Below are 19,853 nucleotides of genomic sequence, written 5' to 3'. Positions count from 1 at the left end.
CCTGATACAGCCTCTGTCCTCTTGCATGGTCTGTGCACCTCTTCACATTGACTAATGGGATGAGAAAAGGTTTATAGACCCTCAATTAAAATCCCCAAGCATTGATGGGTGTACTCAAAACTCTACTCTATGAAGCAATTTAACTCCCATGTGTAGCCCGCCTTCATTCCCATCCTGTTTTTAGCACTTTTGAAAATGACCATGCAGTGATTTTGTACTCTCCATTTTTCTTGCACTGCACAATGCTAAAATCATTGGCCTCGAGGTGAGTGGCAAGTTCAGGGGGTTTTATGGCACTGGGTATTCTTATAGAGAAATATAGCAATGGCTTGTAACACTCAATTTAAAGGGCGTATATTGGCTGGGGTCATTTAAAGAAGCATCGATAAAGAACGTCAATTTCCTTAGCGCTGGTATGATAATTCTCTATGTTTCGACTTATTTATTTTCAAAGCCGCTGATTAGGAATTCAATCAAGGACATTTTTTGTCTTAACTCATGACATGTAACTAAAGACAATTCGGCCTCTCCTATGCAGTTCAGTATTGATTCCATCAACCAAAATCTACTGCTAGATTACCTAGTCTCAGATAATTAGTATACAATACATTTTACAATCCATGACACGCCCCTTTACTCTCGAAAACAGAAAAAATAGGCAGAACAAATGGTGTAATTCTCATTTAAAGTTCTAAAAACTAAAAGAGCACTTGAAAGAAGATGGTGTAAAGACCCAACTCCAGCCACGGACATCGCATTGACAAAACTAGAATATACACTTGTTGCAAAGGATGTAAAACGAACATAGTTTGAGAACCAAATTGACAGGGTAGAAAATGCTCCAAAACAACGTTTCTAAATTGTGCAATAATTTAGTAATTTATAGCCGTTCAGATGTTCTGTGCCCGCTTCGAAAGAGTTGTGTGATGCCCCTGCATCAACTTTTCAAAACAAAATAATCAACATCAGAAGAGAAATAGCTCTGAAACTGGTAGATGATGCTAATAAACATGCTGACATCCCTCTGCATAATGTTATAGAAAATAATGTCCCTCTAGTATTTGACTTTGTGCCTGTCACTAACAGACCATGTGACTAGCTTATTCTCTTCTTTGAATCTCAAAATCTGTCCTGGTGACCCTCGCCCATCGAATGTAATTAGAATGTGCAATTCCACTGTAAAACCTTTCATTACCAACTTCATCACTCAGTCCTTCACGGAAGGTAACATCTCTGCAGAGATTAAAAGTTTGTTGGTTACTCCACTATTGAAAAAGAAAATACTACATCCCCTGCATACTGGTAACGACTGCCAAGTGTCTAATTGCACACTATAAGAGCATCTGGAAAAACATCAATCACTTGGACTTTCAATCAGGTTTTCGACTGGGGAGGAGTATCGAAACCACACTAATTGATGTGAAAGACCAGCGTTTTAGGATTATGGAGCAGGGTTCTACAGCTTCACTTATGTTGATGAACCTTTTGCCAGCCTTCTACACATTGCATCATTCAATCTTGTTGTCGTCCAGGTTGAAAAATGTCACCAATATTTCAGATGATGCATCCAAATGGGTGAATTCATTCTTAAGACTGTCTTGTTAGAGTAAGAATTGACCAATTCTATTAGACTGCAGGTACTTCGGGAGGGGGCGGGGAGGTTTAGGGGGTGTGCATCTCTGCTAAATTGTCACACTCTCCGATTGAGCTTTGCTTGGTCAAGGTAAATGCTAAAGTTCAACCGGTTGTAAAAAATCTAGGGGTCTGTTATGACTAATTTCTTTGTGTCGGAATGTAAACAAATTGATTAGAGCCTCAAATGTGTACAATGATGCTCAGGCAAATTAGACAGTTCATTTCTGAATGCCATGCAGCCTCTACAGCCCTGAGCAGTCAATAGCTCTCGGCTTTATTATGGTAATGCCCTGCTTCTTGGGACACCCAAATATGTGTTCAATCTAGTGCAGGTGATCCTAAACGTAGCCTCCTGTGCAGTCACAGATTCCTAATCAAGATCTCACACTTCTCCTGTTCTTGGGAAACTACATTTGTTGCCAGTTACTTCCAGGATTAAATGTAAGGCTTTGACACTAGGATTTAGGGCCCTTCAGAAAATATGTCCTAAATATCTACAAAGAAAATGTCAACTTCATTTTCCTCATAGTGCTCTCAGATCCTCTCATGCTATGTTCTTAGCCTGAATTAGGGTAAAACGATCAAGAGCAATGGGGGAAGGCATTGGCCATCAAGTACTGGGATGAACTCCCCCCAGTATCTTTGCCCATTGAAAAATATTGACTTCAGAAAGAGATTTAAAACACTTTTGTTCATGTAGTCACACTTCCCTCACTGTTTTAAACAATAGCACTTAGATGCCTTGCCCGGAGGCACTATACAAATGGCAATATAAAAAAACACTCCTCACATGGTCTGCCATCTTATACCAGACCAGTGCAAAATCGCACCAAAGAAAAATGAGAATTAATCATTTGGCTAAGTGTCATACTGTATACTATAACAGGTGAGGATGCTGTGGGGTATTGTACTGTAGGATGTACAGTTGAACCGACCAACTATCCTTCTTTAGGAAGGGAGACTGCAAAAAGAAAAAACTATCTGAAGACCAAAATGTTCCTATTTTTCATAGACTCTTACTTCGTCCCTTCTTTATTCCTCCCAAAATAACTCATCCTAATGCAAACACGTGGGCACATTCAGGTCTCCCAGTTGCCTTCTGAAACTCTCCTAAAAAATGTTGCATGGCTCTGAACAAAAGCATTCCCATGCATAACTGTTTTGCTGCGCTTTAAGACCCCCCCCCAGTTGGATCATTGACTTCCCGATTAACAAAAATGACAATCGATCTGTGACCAACCTCAATTCTCTGATTTTGTCTGGTCACATGATTAAAATGATGAACTGCATCTTCTACTGTGCTCGCCAAGCTCTAGATTGGGAATGCCATTCTTTCCACTTGGTGTAGGCTGAGGGAATTGATGTGTGGAGTTGCTGCTGTTCATCACGTGTTTCTAAGATCTGTCGCTCAACTCAACCCCCATTTCAGAGGAGGGCATCACCTGACTTTAATGGTATTGCCTGCCATAAACGCATACCCTGGAGGCTTAATAGAAAGAGCCTACTTTGCATTTTATGCTGCTATGCTATGCATTTTTAATGTACAGGAAAGGTTTTTGAGAAAGTCGCAAAGCAATGAGAAGAGTGAGGCTTCAACCTAATGGGGTAAAGAATCCGTCTAGTAGTTTGTAAAGTGTTGAAATGCAATGTCTGTTCATGGTATGAATCAATAGTGTTTATGTTCTAGGCTATAGATTATGATCGATGATATATATATAAGCATAAGCAGAAATGGCACGCGAAACAATGGCTCCAGGCTGGTGAGGACTTTAAAGAACTGCTGTCTATGGACGAGACATCAACTGCACGTGAGTGGTTCAACAGGATGGCAGTTTGGAAGAACATCTGTATAGAAAACTACAGCCAAAGTACCCAGTGACTGGGTGGGGGGTACATCTTGGAGAATGGCTCTGGTTCGATGGTCTTATCTAAAGAGGTAACAGGCAGCCTTCTTCAAGGAGTACATTATCTGTGGGGTACTAAACCCATGTGTGCAAACGTTGTATCCCAGGGCATCCAAAAACTAAGCATGCAGTGCAATGATACATAATATTGCTCGGCTGCACGATTTTGAGAGCTGGTGTCCTTATTGAGCTTGGAGTTCGCTCAAGTCTCCAGACTTAAATCTGATTGCAATCACGTGGTTGCTTCTCAAGAGATATTTGAAGCCAGATGATAAACCCATGAACAACGCCAACTAATCGATTGACTCAAGTTTTTGTTGGACATGTTGTCACAAGACATTTTCCAGAGGACAATTTCCCATGTAAAAAGGCCCTACCAGTGGACATTGAAAGGAATGGGGCAATGAGGAATATATAATGAACCATTTAAGGCATGCTCTGTGAATTTGATTGTTTTTTTAGCCAGCAACATTAAAGAAATAAAACCGAAGTGTAGTCCTGTACCCACTGTGATGATTCACCAGGTATCATCACTTCTCCCTAGGGGGGGGATCCCTTTTCCATGAGGCTAGGGAGGTGTGTCCGCTACCCAATAGTCTCCATTGGGGTGGTTTAACGCGGGTGAACCTCATGGGGAGGGACTCACCCCAGCCCCCCACCACTCTCCCTCGGGGGATAAGGACAAGCACTGGGGGTACAACATCACCCCACCACATGCCCCTTACCCCATCTCAAGCCATCATATTGAGAGTAACCAATGTATTTCTGTAGTGCCTATGGTACAGCAAAGACAGAAAATACACAGACAAAGAAGAGCACAGAAAAATTAGGAATACTGACTGTTAGTAAGATGGCTCCCAGGAGGCATGAGTAATACCAAGGAGCCATTGACAACAGGTGTTGATGTTATGCTGGAGCGGATTAAGCCCCATAAAATGGAAAGAGGAGGAAGACTCTGGGTCGTCTTTCCTCCTGGTCGGAGAACCAGGGAGTTTTGAAGTCTGCACTCGACCGAAGAGAGGGCTCTGCAGAGGACACCGGTGGGTGTCTGATGGAGTTTGTGACGAGCCCAGCGGAAAGCAGGCAAGGCAGTGACACAACCTCCAGGAGGAGGTGGACTGCGTGGTTCCTGAATAGTGCCTAGACTGTAACGAGCTACAGCACACAGAGCTGCCACAGAAGCAGTAAAGAAGACGACTGCCTTGGGAAGTGGGAAGGAGACCGACCCCAGTCCCCTGGGAGACCGGCACTGTGCATGCAAGTCCCAGAAGGTAACAGGACGCAGGGGTGGACCAGTAGGGACGTGGGAGGAGTTGACATCTCTGCTTCATGCCAGGGCAAGCGTAAAGCCCATCAAAGGGCCATCAAGGTTAAGAGTGCATCTGCGGAAATCGTCGTCGCACTAGTGATGACGATAAGCCCACTGACCACCAGAGATGGTTCTTACCACATGCCTTGCTCCACTGCTTTTATCATTCTTTTTTGGTGGTGGAGCTGTTGCATTTTGTGGCTCTCAGTTGTTTCAAAACAACCTAGATATTGAATATTCTGACTTCATACCTTTCACAAAAGATCTGCATGCATCCTTGCGTCTTTATTACACCTTAGTATATAGGAATCACAGTCTACCTCCTTCTCCTGTATTTCACAGTATTTTTTAGACTCAAAAACAGCTACACACTGTTGACTCAAATATCAACTGGCATGGACCAGACTCAAAGCTTCATGTTTTCAGAACTCTACGTCTAGTACCAGTACCGAGAGACTATTTATTTTCTTTAAAATAAGCACTGCACAGTGGAAGAGGAGACTGGTCACTTGAATTGTCTTAGGGAGTCAGGCCTCCACCAAATCGAGATCTCGGCACAACTACATAATAAATGTGTGGCACACAGAGATAAGACAAAGAAATACCGGCCCCCTAATAAGCGGCTCTCCAATAAGAAGTCTGTCCCTGTTTTTGTCTACCGAACAAGATTGTCCCAATAATGTGGTGTTAGAAGATTAAGGATCACTGTAAGAATAACTCTTTGTCCTGACGAAGGCCTTGTGAAATCACCTGGGAAACTCGCAAAGGATGGAGTTTACCTTGGAATAATAGGCCAAAACGCAGTGCGTCATCGCAACATTTTCAAACATCCATTCACCCATAAACCTATATGAACATAAACAAATGTGATGTCACCAGAATAGGCTACCTATGCAAAATAGAATTTGGTATGATATTATACTGTGAATGTGCCCCTCCCTCTGAGACTTTTTTGTTTGCTCTGGTGCAAGATTTTCTGGAACTAAAAAACCTTTAGAAAAATGTGTTCTTTTGGAGAATCAATTATTCTATGGCATAAGAGACATGCCTTTGTTTTGTATACTAACCCATGAAAAATGAGAGTAATTGCTATATGTGAATTTGTAAACCGTATTGTGCGATATGTATTTTAAATGATACTCTTTGAACAAAAAGTTCTGGTCCATGCCAGTTGATATTTGTGTCAACAGTGTGTAGCTCTTTTTGGGTCTAACAATTACTGTGAAATACAGGAGGAGGAGGTAGTATGTGATTCCTATATACTACGCTATACTAGACCCCTCAACAACAAAACATTCTGGGTGTGACCTATTGGATACATATCTTTATTACATCTGACAAAAGTGGTTATTCTCTGTTTCGAGTGCTATGCTTGACAAATGTGGTAGAGTCCTTCAGGTCATGCTTGTCCGGTAACTTTGTCCACATGACTAAAGAAGGACTTTTTTAACCAAAAGATGGGCTTAACCCCCTAAAAATTTCCTCCAAGCTCTATATGAATCTGCACCTTAGTCTCTGGTAAAGTCTAAATTTAGTTTTATGGGGAACACTGCGAGTTGTGATGTGGAGGCAAGCTGAATGATCTCCATGTTGAAATCATTGATGGTAAATATGGGATCTCCATATTTCATACTATTAGTATTTTGTATAGGTTGGGTGGTTTTTCCTACATACAGAAAGATGGCTTGAGTGCTACAGACCAAACTCAAAGCTTACTTTCACTTTTCCTGAAAAGCTTTCTGTGAAAGGGAATGCATTGGGTTTGTCATCAAGAGTGCACTTCTCAGGAAAAAGCCACTCATTGACTCGACCCTTCTGCCATTACTTTTAATCTGCTTCACCTTTGTGGGACCCTCATCCACAGACAGTCTGGGAGATTGATCACCTTGAAGGCCATTAAGAAAGGGCGTTTCCCAGCAATGGCTAGCCATCGCCCTTCCCTCCCACCCCAGGCTCTATACTGTGTAAAATAGGTCTCAAGTTGTGTGTCACAAATGGTTTAAAATGGCAAAGTTTCACACACAAAATAGATCTCCAGGCATAAGTCTCAGGAATGACAGGCATTGGAGAACGTTTTTTTTTTATTCAAGTGGTATGAAGCCTTGTGGAAAATTAACCACTTACACAGCAAATGTTTTTTTTTTTAAATGAAACTTTCTGTAGCAGAGTTGCCCCCGTCCCAAGGTTGAGTTGCACCAGGTTGGAAAAGGGGCATTTTGATACAGGTATGTATTTTTCATTTGTCGCTGGCTGAAAATGGCAGTTTTCTCATTTATATGAATTGGTTGTAATTTGGACAAGTTTTTTCAGGCCTTTTCATGTCCTCTAAACCTACCTAGGACCAACAAAATACTTTGTGAATCGGGACTATGTATTATTTCACCATGCTATTTCCATTCACGGATTTTGCTGTTGCAATTATCTACTTTTTATTATTCTGACACATTTTTTATTTTGACCCTTTATTTTTTGACTGATAGGTGGTGCTTAACACTACCTCAAAGCCCAGACCATTGAGGTTGAATTCTGCATTGATGGAGATTACCTGTGAGGAGGGACACACAGCTTGTGGGTGTGTTATTTACCCATCTATTGACTGATTATGCCTATCCCTGTGGTCTTTCCCACCCACTGCCTGCCCCTCCCAAAGCACATCCTGGGATCTCTCAGCCAGCGCCTATCAAGCAAGGACATCAAACCTTGGCCTGCTGATGTCAATGGCCATTTGAAGCTGTAAACCGGCTACTGGTGTAATAGAAAAGGTCTGTGTGCCTTCAGCCACTTGATCTTTCTGTCCTTGCACTGAAGACCTGTTAAACAAGAATTGATAACCCCAGCAACTTTGGCTTCTTTATATGTGTTAGATGGACATATTGCAAGCACTGTTATCACATGCCCTGGTATTTGCACTGTTTTCCAACTGTTGCCATTCATAGCCCTGGAGTACCATTGTGTCAGTGCCCGGCAAATGCCTATCCCATTCCTACGCAAAAGCTAAAACCGCTAGCTTTGCCAATACCTGTTTTGCATTCTGGCTAAACATATAGCGTTAGATCGACGGGAGATGGATATGATGAATGCAGTCTCTCCAGGCATTAGGATGTAGTAACTAGAGTGGCCATGTTATAGACAACAGCCCGGATCAGTTGTCAAGCTTTGAACACACAATGTTGCAGGCACTGCACTAGCACCACACAAATACAGCAACAGCGGAATCTGACCTCTTAAGTTCAAACAGGACTTGCTGGAATCTGTAATTACTATGCTCTCTGCATATACTGATTGGTAACTGTTTTTTGCTGTGACTTCTGGAATGGGGTCTTACTGTACTAATTAGGGATAATTAAATGGGGTACTGCTGTTGGAGCTGAGCGTAATAGCATCTTACCTTACTGAGCAGAGTGCATAAAATCGAACATGACAATGACGTCCTAGTTGTTAATTTTAGAATCTTTCTAACCTATGCTGACTGGGGCTTGGCGGATTCTGGCTGTCTTTAGTTATTTGGACATAAACTTATTCAGCACTGCAGTGTTAACTCGGCAAAGTGGAACGTGAGGCTGCTCTTAACTGCCCATCCTTAAATGCTTGCAGTACCTGGGAATTAGATGATCACGAGAACATACTTGGTAATGGCATCAATAACTTGGCCTTTGATAGCATTTCTTGGTGTATTGTAAAACCTATTGATACATTGGATCTGCAGGGTACACCAAATCTCTCTGAAACCCCAAAAATATAATTCGCAACACATAGAAGAGAGAAAAGATAGTTTACGTTAACTCCGCGCTAGAAATCTAGTCACCTATCCCACCCTGAAAAAGAACTAAATGTCCCTAAGGTTGCTACCTTTTCCCAGGCAACGGTGGTGGGACGCTTATCTAAGGAAAGGATAGTGAGAGAGTAATTGTCCCTACTGCACTTTCTGGCACTCGGTTGAGGCATGTGCTGTCCTTATACATTTACATAAATCAAATTAAGAGATGCTAGGCTGCGTATGCAATCACTTTTATTTCTTACACTCCTATGCATCTACCTCTTGAAAAGACACTCAACCAGTAGATGAACTATTCTATTGCCTCGTCTGTGATGTCTATTTCACAAAGATATTCTAGATAATTTTCCCTTATCTGGGAACTATATTGACCGGTTTCAGAGGTGTTGTCTGAATCACTACTTTCTTAAGGACTGGAACACCTCGGGTTGCTTAGTTGGTCTTCCAAGTCTGCTGCCTTGTCTTTTACGCTTCCCCGCTGGTCGGGCGAAATCTGCACGGGAGATGAAAGAAGAAGAAATTGTGTTCCTCATTCATATAATTTGGTCCTCTGGAACTAGATACAAACGGACTTCCCAATGGCATGGACTCCCAAATGATCGACTTTATATAACATTATTGTAATTAATAATGGAGACTTACATTCAGGTTGCTTGAATCAAGGGTTGTGTTCCCTTTAATATCACGGTCTCGGGAGGAGAGCTCAGGGGTAACGCGCTCGCCTTGGAAGTAAGACGACACGGAGCAACACGGGTTTGACCACTGGGTCCGTGCTTAGACACCTCTGGGTATTAAGAGGGTTATAAATAACCAATTACAATAAAACATGAATTGCATGTAGATAAATTGATCGAGATAAATCAGCCGACCCAGTGATAAAAGGATCGGCGATCAGAATGACCTATAAAGCAATGCCCCATTCTGCGTAGCAGCAAACATGCCGTCACTGTTCATTTTAACTCAAGAGTGACGAGACGAAATGAAGTAGAAAAAAGGCGAACTCGCCCTGTTCACCTAATGAGTTGCCCTACTGGGTCAGTCAGAAAGAGATGGGTGACTAGATTTCTAGTGCAGAGTTAATGTAAAATATCTTTTCTCTCTTCTATGTGTTATGTATTGTAAAACCTAGCACCTGAACTAGTCCATGGCATACAACTACCCAACAAATAATAGTAATTTCTGAGCATATGAAGGCAGTGTTGACAAATCGTGAGTTTCCGGAGACATGCATTTGCCTATATATCTCAGCCAAAATAATTGGCTCCATTCAATGCTTGTTTAAACTGCGTAATGGCTACCATACAATATCAGGGGGTTTTGTACATCACAAAGAACTTATCGAGCTGTCCTATAACTTTCTGCAGTGTGGTACTAACCTAGCTAAATGAAAATGAGATGCTACTAAACGTTCTCACTCTGGTCGTAAAAAACATACAAAATGTCAGAGAAGCTTCCAAGTAGCCGTACAATAGCAAATGACTGAGTTGACCTGCTTGCACTTTCCCCAAGTTCAATTTTGGGGCCACGGTTGTCCAAATCCAGCCCTCGAGGGCCAGAAACCTGACAGGTTTTCTTGATATCCCTCGATATCCTTGAGGAACAATTTGAATACATTTAGAATTATTGTTTGCAAATTTATCTCATGAATATTAATGAGAGGTAACCTGAAAATCTGACCTGGATCTGACCCTCGAGGCCTGGAGTCCGACAAGTGAGATGCATCAATGTATGTGGCTGGTATTCTGCAAAACATTCTTGGTGTTTTTTGTTGTTAAGGTAATTGGCACCCGGGGCGGGGGCACAGCTTATTAGGTTCTGAAGAATGCGGGCTGAAATCTTCGATCTCAGTCCATGTTCCACGGAACTGCAGGTTTGTGATATCATGGGCTGCCAGGCCGTTAGTCCATGTACCAGCCCTGGGAATGGAGGATTAACACCATAAACCATCTGGTATTCTTCCCTTATAGCCTCTCTTGCCACTGCCTTTTGAGATCCAAATTCTAAACCTACTTGAGGGACCTAGCTGTAGCAGTTTGTGTGTAGAGGGGTTGGATGATTTATGGAACGTAAATCGCGGTTTAGGGGATAGTTCAATTTCTATTTTCTCAATTCTCTCAATTTGCAAGTGAATTCTCCAGCAATAAGGCAACAATATACCATTTTGTATCACATTATCCCGATATGAAGCATAGTCTATGAACAATTGTCCATCTCGAGCCCCTCAGCCACCCACACTCTACATATTTACAATACTGCGAAGTCCATCCATCGACCCTTTTGCAGTTTCTGATGCAATGCACCAGATTTTACTTCTCTTCTTAATGTAACATTTTCCAGTCAATTTATTCTCAGGAGACTAATGGCCTTGAGTCCCTGAGTGTGGGACTCAGTGCACCTTAACTCCTACAAAGTTTACACGCTTTGGGAATGAGGTGGGAGTTGGCGCAGTATAAAAAAGCCTTATAAATGTAATCAAATTGCTCAGTAGTTCGCAAAGCAGGTTGAGTATTTTGAGATGCCTGTTCTATATATTCTATATATTGGATTGTATGCTGGGCTTTGTTGTTTTAATGAAAAACATGGATTCCTTATTTTTGTTTTTTAGGCTTACCAGCTCTCCAGGGGCAGAGTGTGGGCCATGATTATTATTCTGTGCCTGATTGCTGCAATTCTGTCTGCCTTTTTAGACAACGTTACCACCATGCTTCTCTTTACGCCAGTAACCATAAGGTGCGTATAAAGCTTTCATTATCCCCCCCCCCCTTCCATCAATGTGATCTACAGCGGTTACGAAGACGCCCAATATAATTATGTTCCATGTTTCTTTTGTTACCATCTTGCGCTTGGATTTTTCTATCACACAGAGTCTGGTTTAGATTGAAAAAGGCGGTCTGAAGTGAATGGTATTCATGTCATTGATTTTTCTTTAGGATTAGGAAATTAAAGGTTACCGCAGTTTTCCAATATTTAATGCTACCTTGTGCCTATGTAGAGGTGCTTAAAATGTGGAAGCTTTCCCAGTGATGTTTATGTCGTTTTCCTGTCTCTCCCACGCCTTCACGTGACTGCTGCAATCGTCCACATTCTTGGTATGTGTAGAAAAGATATGTTCGGGATTGTGATCAACACCCCTTAGCAGGGGTCTGCAACCTGTGGCTCTCAAGAGGTTTTGGACTACGACTCCCATGATCACTCACCATTAGCTATTTTGGCAAGGGTTGATAGCTGTAATCCAAAACCTCTGGAGAGCCAAAGACTGCAGACCATAATTTCAAACAAGACCCCTGCATCCCCTATGGGACATCTTGCAAAAAACAAACACGCACTCCCGAGGTCAGCAGCTCCTCTCTACTGCGTTCCTGCGGCTTCAACAGACGCTGAATTTTGCTCTTAAGGGGTTAATGCCGCTGTGGCCTGCCCTTGCTTCATGAATGCCTTCGCAAGGTTGGTTACTTCAGAAAGACTTGGGCTATAGTTGGATGGTTGGAGCCTCCATGAGAGGAGGCCTAGTGCTGCCGAGCTTAGGACCTGCAGACGTATGACGCAAACCTGTTCGCAGCAGGGCCAAGTCCTAGTGTTCTGCCAATCTGAAACGTAATGGGGGCGGATTTGGAAGGGTGCAAATATTCCCCACCACGAGCCCGAGCTATCAAATAAAGCGGTGGAGCCTAAACCGAATAAAGAGGCAATGGGCAGGTTAAGAGGGGGTTTCCCCTTCCGCGCGTCATTAAAGTAAGGGTGCATTGTAAATAACACTTATTATGATAACTTGGTTTAAAAGCCATACCTTTCAAAACCCACAGGGTAACACATGAACAGTTCCAATAGATGCCAGGTCACAAACCATGCACAGGGACCATTTCCAATGCATTTTCATAAATGTGCTCTCTTTTGCCACCATTCCTATTGTAAAGCACACTGCATGATGCCTGTGCCCACAGAATATGCAAGTGCACCCACTTGTTACCTATGCCAACTGTAAATGCCAATATTGAATCACTGTGGGAATACATTTTCTTGCTGGCTGTGCCATGAGATTCCAGGACTGTCAAAAAAATATTTTCATTCTGGCCATGCCAAAAATATGCCAGCATTGCCCTCTAATCGTTATGTGACTTGTGCCCAATAAATGCCAACATTGCTCTGTATCAAGGTGTCTTGCTCAGTGCCCAAAATAGGCCAGAATTCACATTGAAAAACACATTGCCAGTCCCCTTGCATTCTCTGCTTTGCCCTGCATGCACCTCCCTCACGCACACGTGCAGCAGCATTACATTATCGTGTGCATGCGTGCTTATACATGCACGCGTACATGCACAAGTGTTATGGGTGCACACATTTGCAAGTCCATACATGCACTCGCATGGGCATTTGTACGAACCTGTGCACCTGTGTGCATGCACACACATGAGTTTGCAGGAGTGTTTATGCTGTGACAAAGCCCCATGTTGAAAGCTGGATGATGGGACCAGGGTGATCCTAGGGCCTGGATGCCATCACCATATCTGATGCTGGGCACGGGAGCACAATGGGTCCATCAGCATCTCTGCTCTATAACCAGCTGCGGCTCTTTAGTTGCACCCTGGCACCCAAATGGTATAGTTGAACAGGTGAGAGAGGGTCTGAAAGGGAGCTGATCCGAGGACAGTAAAACCGATTAAGACTGGAGGCACATAGGAGAAAGTAAGGGCTCCAGCACAAACAGCCAACCTCAATGACTAGGATAGCTCCCTTTACTATCTGGAGAAAGGTGAGCGAAAAGTAGAGATGTCAGTCTCCTAAAGCAACACCCTGCTAGTGGAGTTGATAACCCCTTCTTTGTGTCAAAGTGTGCTACTTTCCTTACATGCACTCAAACTGGCAAAACCGGTTGGTTCCTAACCATTCAACCTGCACCTAAAATACTGGATTAAGTGTATATTCTGTAACAGCGCCTCGATGGCCGAGGGAAGTTTGCACGCTTTATAAATGGAAATAAATCGATAGATAAAATAATCACTTGTATACCTGTTGCCGCTGACAAGGAACTGAGCTCTGCTACAACCAGCAAGTGGAAAGAAAATCCAAGATGAAAGAAACCTTAATCCATGGACCAGTGGACCCACTCACCAACACAATCCAGTTGGGGAAGTAGCCTGGCTCACTCCCTACCCAAACCCAACGGAGAACACTTTTATATACATTGGCCAGCCTGCTAGTGTATACAGAGGGCTATGGGAACCAGAGAAACTTTGGAGGCAAGAGGTTGAGCAGTTCTTGAGTGGGAGGAATATGAGATGAGGAAGAGATTGGAGTTATCAAGAAAGACCAGGGAGAAGGTGAAGAGAAGAATGGACATGAGGAATTTGGGGAAAGGGGGGAAAGAGTGAAGAAGGAAAGGCACCTAACAGAAGAGGAATGGAGGAGGTTGGAAAAACGAAGTGATAGACGTATTGTGGCATAGATGAGGTACATCAGAAGGTGAGAAGGAACTAGGACAAGAGGTGTAAACTTTAGAAGAAAACCGGGACATGGAGGTGAGGGGACCAAGCAGTTGGGGGCGGGGCTACAGGATGCAAAGAGGTGATGAGTATGAAAGGAGGAGGAGTGATGAGAAGGAGCAAATGATGTGGAAGATAAAATGGGATAGTGTTAAGGGGGGAAAGCAGGGGAGCTGAAACATCAGAGCAAGGAAGAGACTAGGGAGTGGAGCAGAACAAAGCATTGTGGATTGTCGAGGAGCAAGTGCCAATGTTTATCAGACAGGGAGGCTGTGATTGAGGGGAAAGGAAAGCAGATTGGTCTGGCGAAGAACATAGACCGTGAGGAAAATCTGAAGTCCAATGTGCAGAGGAAAAGCAAATTGTCTCCAACAGCCTGCCATGGGGTTACTCCTGGCGACGCCTGGGGCCACTGTAATCATGGAAATTATCTCAATCAGTATTGGATGGCTGGCCAACACTCTGCTCGCTCAAGATGCTACAAAAGATGAGCAAGCATAACCTGTGGCTAAGAAACATTCAGGGTTCTGGGATAGTTGTGTTTCCCTTCAAAAAGGTGCAATCTAAGGGAGTGAATAATGGACTGAGTACCACTTTCCTCTGAAGAAGGCGAATTTGTGTTATATTGAACAAATACTCAGTATCATTGGAGATCCCAAAGTTTTCCGTTGTTTAATAAACCCTGTTAAACCTTACAAGCTGACTTCAAAAGTCTGTTTTCGTAATGTTTATTAAAGAACCTTTCGCATTAAACAAAACCATAATTTCCAATTCATCTGATAATACTAAAATGAAAGTGCCATGATTACAAAACCAACAATACAATTAATATGGACTTAAAAAACTTCAAATCTGTACAATAAAGCCCATAAATGCAATGATTTCCCCTTAACATGTATATTTTAACATCATTTCAATACTGCCCTCACTATATGAATTCATATCCCCTTAGGATTAGAGCTGTTTCTTAACGGTCCAAATCTTTCAAATAAACATTTTTTTTCTCCCAATAATTCTTGTATAGTTGTAATTGGCCCAATCAAAGCAATTATAAAGCATATGTGAATACCCTCTAACAGGTGCAGCAATGTCACATTTATATTATTGCAGCTATGGGTTATATATATTGGCCTGTTCCAGGACAAGGTGCTAAGTGTTTCTGGTGTGTTTACTCTCTTGCATAACCAGCAGCCTCTATCTTTCTTGGCAATGCACCTATGCAGGCTCAATATTTCCAACGTGCCAGGGAGAATAAAGAGGCCGTGCATGAATAAGGATCCATAGCGTAGATCTGGAAAGGCAGTACCTCCTAGATTCTCACTATTTGCATAGATTTAAAAAAAAATCCTTTTTACTAAGCACATGATGTTGACAATGCCAGTCACACTGTCTCAATTTTATATTTACCTTCTCAGGGTCTTCTTACAACATATCGTGATTGCATCCTATTACATCCAAAATGTACATTACTTTCCTGTAAAATTACCCAAAAAAACAGAAGTGCCCTTGACTGATATTTCATATAGATCTTGATATAATGAAGATTTTATAGGGTGAAGTATGTTATGGAAGATATTATGGCGAATAATGAGTTTACGGACTGCAACCCCAATTCTCTTCTAATAAGAGCAATAAGGCAAGATGTGGATAAGGATAAAATGTTTTTCCAAAGATTTCCTCCAATAGCATTTAGCACATTCTGTTTAGGTGTATGCACTACTTCTAAACCATATATTATTGAAGGTATTGATTTGTAGAAATGAAAGGTAACGTGGAAAAGTTAAAATAAGAGTTTTTTTCATCTAACATTATTGAGGCCAGCTTTGTTTTTCATCTAAAAATAACGTATTTGGTATTTTGTTTATCCTAAAGAGGAACGTCTGGTCTTTGGTTTATCATAAGGAGGAACGCCTATATAAACTCAGAGTTGTAGAGCAGAGCAGATAAACATTAGCCATTCACATACCACTTGTAATTACCCGCTTTCCGATCCTATTTAAGGACCCTAATAGCAGACTTAGCCGCATTTATTAAGTTATTCTTTCTGGTATAGATCTCCAACCCAGACAGCACAGGTTGGAGACAAATGCCCCCCTTCAATAGGTTTTACAGTTTGCCACGTAGGATGACCTCATAGATGACGCAAATTGAGGTCTGAAGCCTTTGTATAATTGAAGTGTGAGTGCGTGAACTACATTTCGTCGTTCGCCAGATTGATCCATTTTATTTAAGCTGATAAAGTAGTACATTGCCACATTCTTTCAATCTGCCCGGTTATTTGGGTCTGAGATCATTATTGGTAATTCCATCGAGGACATGAGATGCTCCACGGTGCCAGTGCACAGTATTCTATCCTACACCACATTGGTCAAGGACAAATTTCATTTAAATTAATTTTATGAACTCTGTACACAGGTGTTGAAGGGGTAAACCTTAAGCCAAAGGTTGCACAGTATAGGCTATTTCTTTAGCTAATGCTTTTTATACACCGTACTCCGTGAATAGAAGAAGCACTTTCTATGTGCTAAAGTAGTTGTGATAGAGATGAGAAGGGCAGCAAAGCTACAGAACATGTTTAGAAGTAGTGGTTGAGTTGTAGTGATCCATCCATAACATCAGCACAGTCTGGTGTATGCTCAACAACACCCCACTTCTGCTTTCTCCTTTCCCTTCTATTCATCAGTTCCCCTTTACTTTTCTCTCACCCTTTCCTGTTCTCCCACATGCCCCCAGGTATTCCTCACCCCTATTGCTGGACTACCATTGTTTTTACTCCCTGTTGATCCAATGTCTGCTCATCTTTTTCTTCGATCATGCTTTTACCCCCTCACTACTCTGTTCTACCCCTGGCCTGTTTCTTTCATCCCTGCCTTTCTCATTTGTTACTTTTCTTTCTTCCCCATCATTTCCTTTTCTTAACTCTCTTGGTATCCATAGTGATGGGTCTACCTCTCCCAGACTACCACCAGTGATGTTTTAGCAAAGTTAAGCGTCCTATTTTGTTTCTTAAGAAAAATGTTAGGGATCACAAATGCTTATCGGTTAATTTGGGTGGTGGATTGAACCTTTACCAGCCAATACTGTTTACCTTTTTACTCTGTTTTCCTAATGGAAACCAGTGGGGAAATGTTTCTCTACCCCACCCTCGCAGTAAAGTTTCCCTCCAGAAATGTTGCTGTTTATGCAAAGGTTATTGCTGAAGTCATTGGAAACCTAGACACAGGCATACAATATATATTCACGTTTCGCATCCTATTCCCGTATATTTGAGAAAATACATAATACATACCGCGGTGGGGCGGAGAAGGATTCTGCCACACATTAAGGACATTATGAACTCTATTTAATGAAATGATATGAAAATGCCTAACTTTCCCTATTGCTAAAGGGATCACCCTGCCCATCTAAAGAAACTAAAGGTGCTCATATGTCGTCAGGAAGTCCCAAAGTAAAATATCATCTGTCCAAACCTAACTCTACCTGACCCTACCACTAGTTGGTAACCAACTTAAATTCAGTCAAGGAAAGGTCTTTCTTCTCCTGGTCTTCTCGTAGTTTCTGATAGTCTCTGTATGGAAATGTCTCTCTCTCTTACACTTGCGTTTCTTTATACAATCTTCTTTCGTAAGCTCTGGCTATGAGCTCTTGTGAATCACTTCTCGGTTTGGTGCTCTCTTTAAGGTTATGCTGCTTACAGCTTGTTTTGAGTTAGTCTCTCACACTCTTGTCTTCACTTATGATCCTTTTACAGTCTCACAATTCATCCTTGGCTTATTTGCATGGGACTTGATCCCCTTTTAGACTCCCTAATTCTTGGTTCCACTTTATTACTCTTCTGTTATCAGGTTCTCTTGAAAGTCTCATCATATTCCTCCGAAGCTGTGCATGGACTTTGTTTTATCCACTCTTTGTCTCTTTATACATAAGACCTTTTCCCTCCTTCCCAGGGAAATTGTCTCCAGTCCCACTTCATTGTCCTGAAAAGGTTATTTGTTACTTGTTTTATGAGCCTTTCACATTGGCAATCAAACAACTTTATTCCTCATATCTTGTCTTCATGACTGGGACGAGTTGCACTCTTCAGGTAATCTTGCCCTGCCAGCCTACCACTTTTCTTGTTCTCCTCAGCACCTTCATCAGCGAAGGGGAACGTTGCAGGGCTCGCACACGTTTGGGTATTCTTCTCCATTGTCGGTTTTCCTGTTCTGGTTGTTCATTGGCATCTCGTTCTCAGCTTCCCCTCACGCTGCAGCGGTCTACGAACGCAGGTGACGGGGAGCTCCTCACGCTCCCAGCTGTGAGGGTCTTGATGTTCAGCGGGTGTCTCACCTCCCCGGGAGGCGTTTTTGATCACGCCACCACCAGTTCCTGGTTAATTCTCTCTTCTCTGGCAATGTTTTCCCCATTGCAGTTCTCACCAGCCTCCTGGCATCTCATTATGGTGTTCTGCGCTGATTCGAAAGTCGCGGGCTCCGCAGCTTTTCTTTCCTCCACCCCTCCAAGGTGAGATCACATCAGGGAGCTTCACCTGCGTACATTACTCTCAACTCCTCCTTTCTCCACTTGTCCCAGTTAAATACACATCTCTTTTTAAAGAGATAGCCTCTTTCGCTTTTTTAATAGATTCAGTTCAGCGTTGCCTGCAGCCAAATATTGAGATATACATTCTTCGTCCCAGCAGGCAGTCCCTTATATGCTGATATGTTGGGCAATCTAGAGAGTTCCCCATAGGAACAGTAGTCTTTGTCCCCTAAGGGTGAGTCACTCCCAGCGAGGTCCCACTTGCCCATAGGGAGGGTTTTGTGGAGTGTGCTCACCTCCCAAGCCTCAAAGGGTTTGGCTCCCCCCTTGGGGAGAAGGGATGAATACCCTTGATTCGTCACAATACTCTGAAAGAAAGTAATCTGCTGCAACTAATGATTTACTTATGGCCTTTTTGATACTTTGATATTTGGAATTAGTTGTTTGTGTAGGTAGACACCTTTGGTGAATGTGGTTTTCCTCCCCTTGGAAAATGGTTGGGAAGGACACTCGGCATCCACTGGAAGAAGAGCAGTCATCACAGGGCAGATGGTATAGCTCGATTGAGACTCTCATGTCTGAAGTGAGGTAGATGAGGCTGTCTGACTCTGAGAACTCCCCCGGCTCCTCACCTGAACTGCTGGAGCTATGGCTTACCTCGGGAGGACACCACAATGGTTGCTTGTAAGACAAGCAGGCCCGTGTCCCTGCTCCCGAGATGACCGGAATGGGGGAAAAGCCTGGCTAGGCACAAAAAATCCCTTAGGGCGGTGGTGAGAAATCCTTGATGGAGGGCAGGTGGAAGGCAACAGAAAATTCCTGGAAATCCCAGAGGAGCTGGTCTGCACGATCCAATGGGTGAGTACCAGTTGATCCAGCGAGCGTCTTCCAAAACATTAATCCCAGTGGAATAGACAGCACTGCTGATCCGGTGAGGAACGAGGAGTGCAGACTAGGAAGCTAGACAGAAGTGAGAGTGACCAGCAGGGGTGCAGGAACCCCAGAAAGAGAGCCAGCTGACAGGAGAGACCCAGGGGGGGAAAAGAGACAGAGAATCAAGAGAGCAGGAGACAGGAGAGGGACTGGTGGTGCACAGAGTGCCAGAGAGAGAGAGAGAACGAGAGAGAGAGAGAGAGAGAACGAGAGAGAGAGAGAGAGAGAGAGAGAACGAGAGAGCGAGAGAGAGAGAGAGAACGAGAGAGAGAACGAGAGAGAGAGAGAGAACGAGA

At 42.9% G+C, this 19,853-nt stretch overlaps 1 protein-coding gene across 2 annotated transcripts in view; it reads left to right on the top strand.

Annotated features, from left to right (window-relative positions):
* OCA2 (OCA2 melanosomal transmembrane protein) overlaps positions 1-19,853 on the top strand; it is a 1,377,074-nt gene that overhangs the window by 731,673 nt on the left and 625,548 nt on the right. For both annotated transcript variants that reach the window (XM_069636602.1, XM_069636601.1), the window contains one exon: positions 11,229-11,353. In XM_069636602.1, coding sequence (XP_069492703.1) covers positions 11,229-11,353 — 125 coding nt within the window. The remainder of the gene's footprint in view (positions 1-11,228; positions 11,354-19,853) is intronic.

Source organism: Ambystoma mexicanum, chromosome 7p, assembly GCF_040938575.1.
Source record: "Ambystoma mexicanum isolate Mex_15411 chromosome 7p, UKY_AmexF1_1, whole genome shotgun sequence".
NCBI classification, from domain to species: Eukaryota; Metazoa; Chordata; class Amphibia; order Caudata; family Ambystomatidae; genus Ambystoma; species Ambystoma mexicanum.
This window is presented reverse-complemented; position numbering and strand designations above follow the sequence as displayed.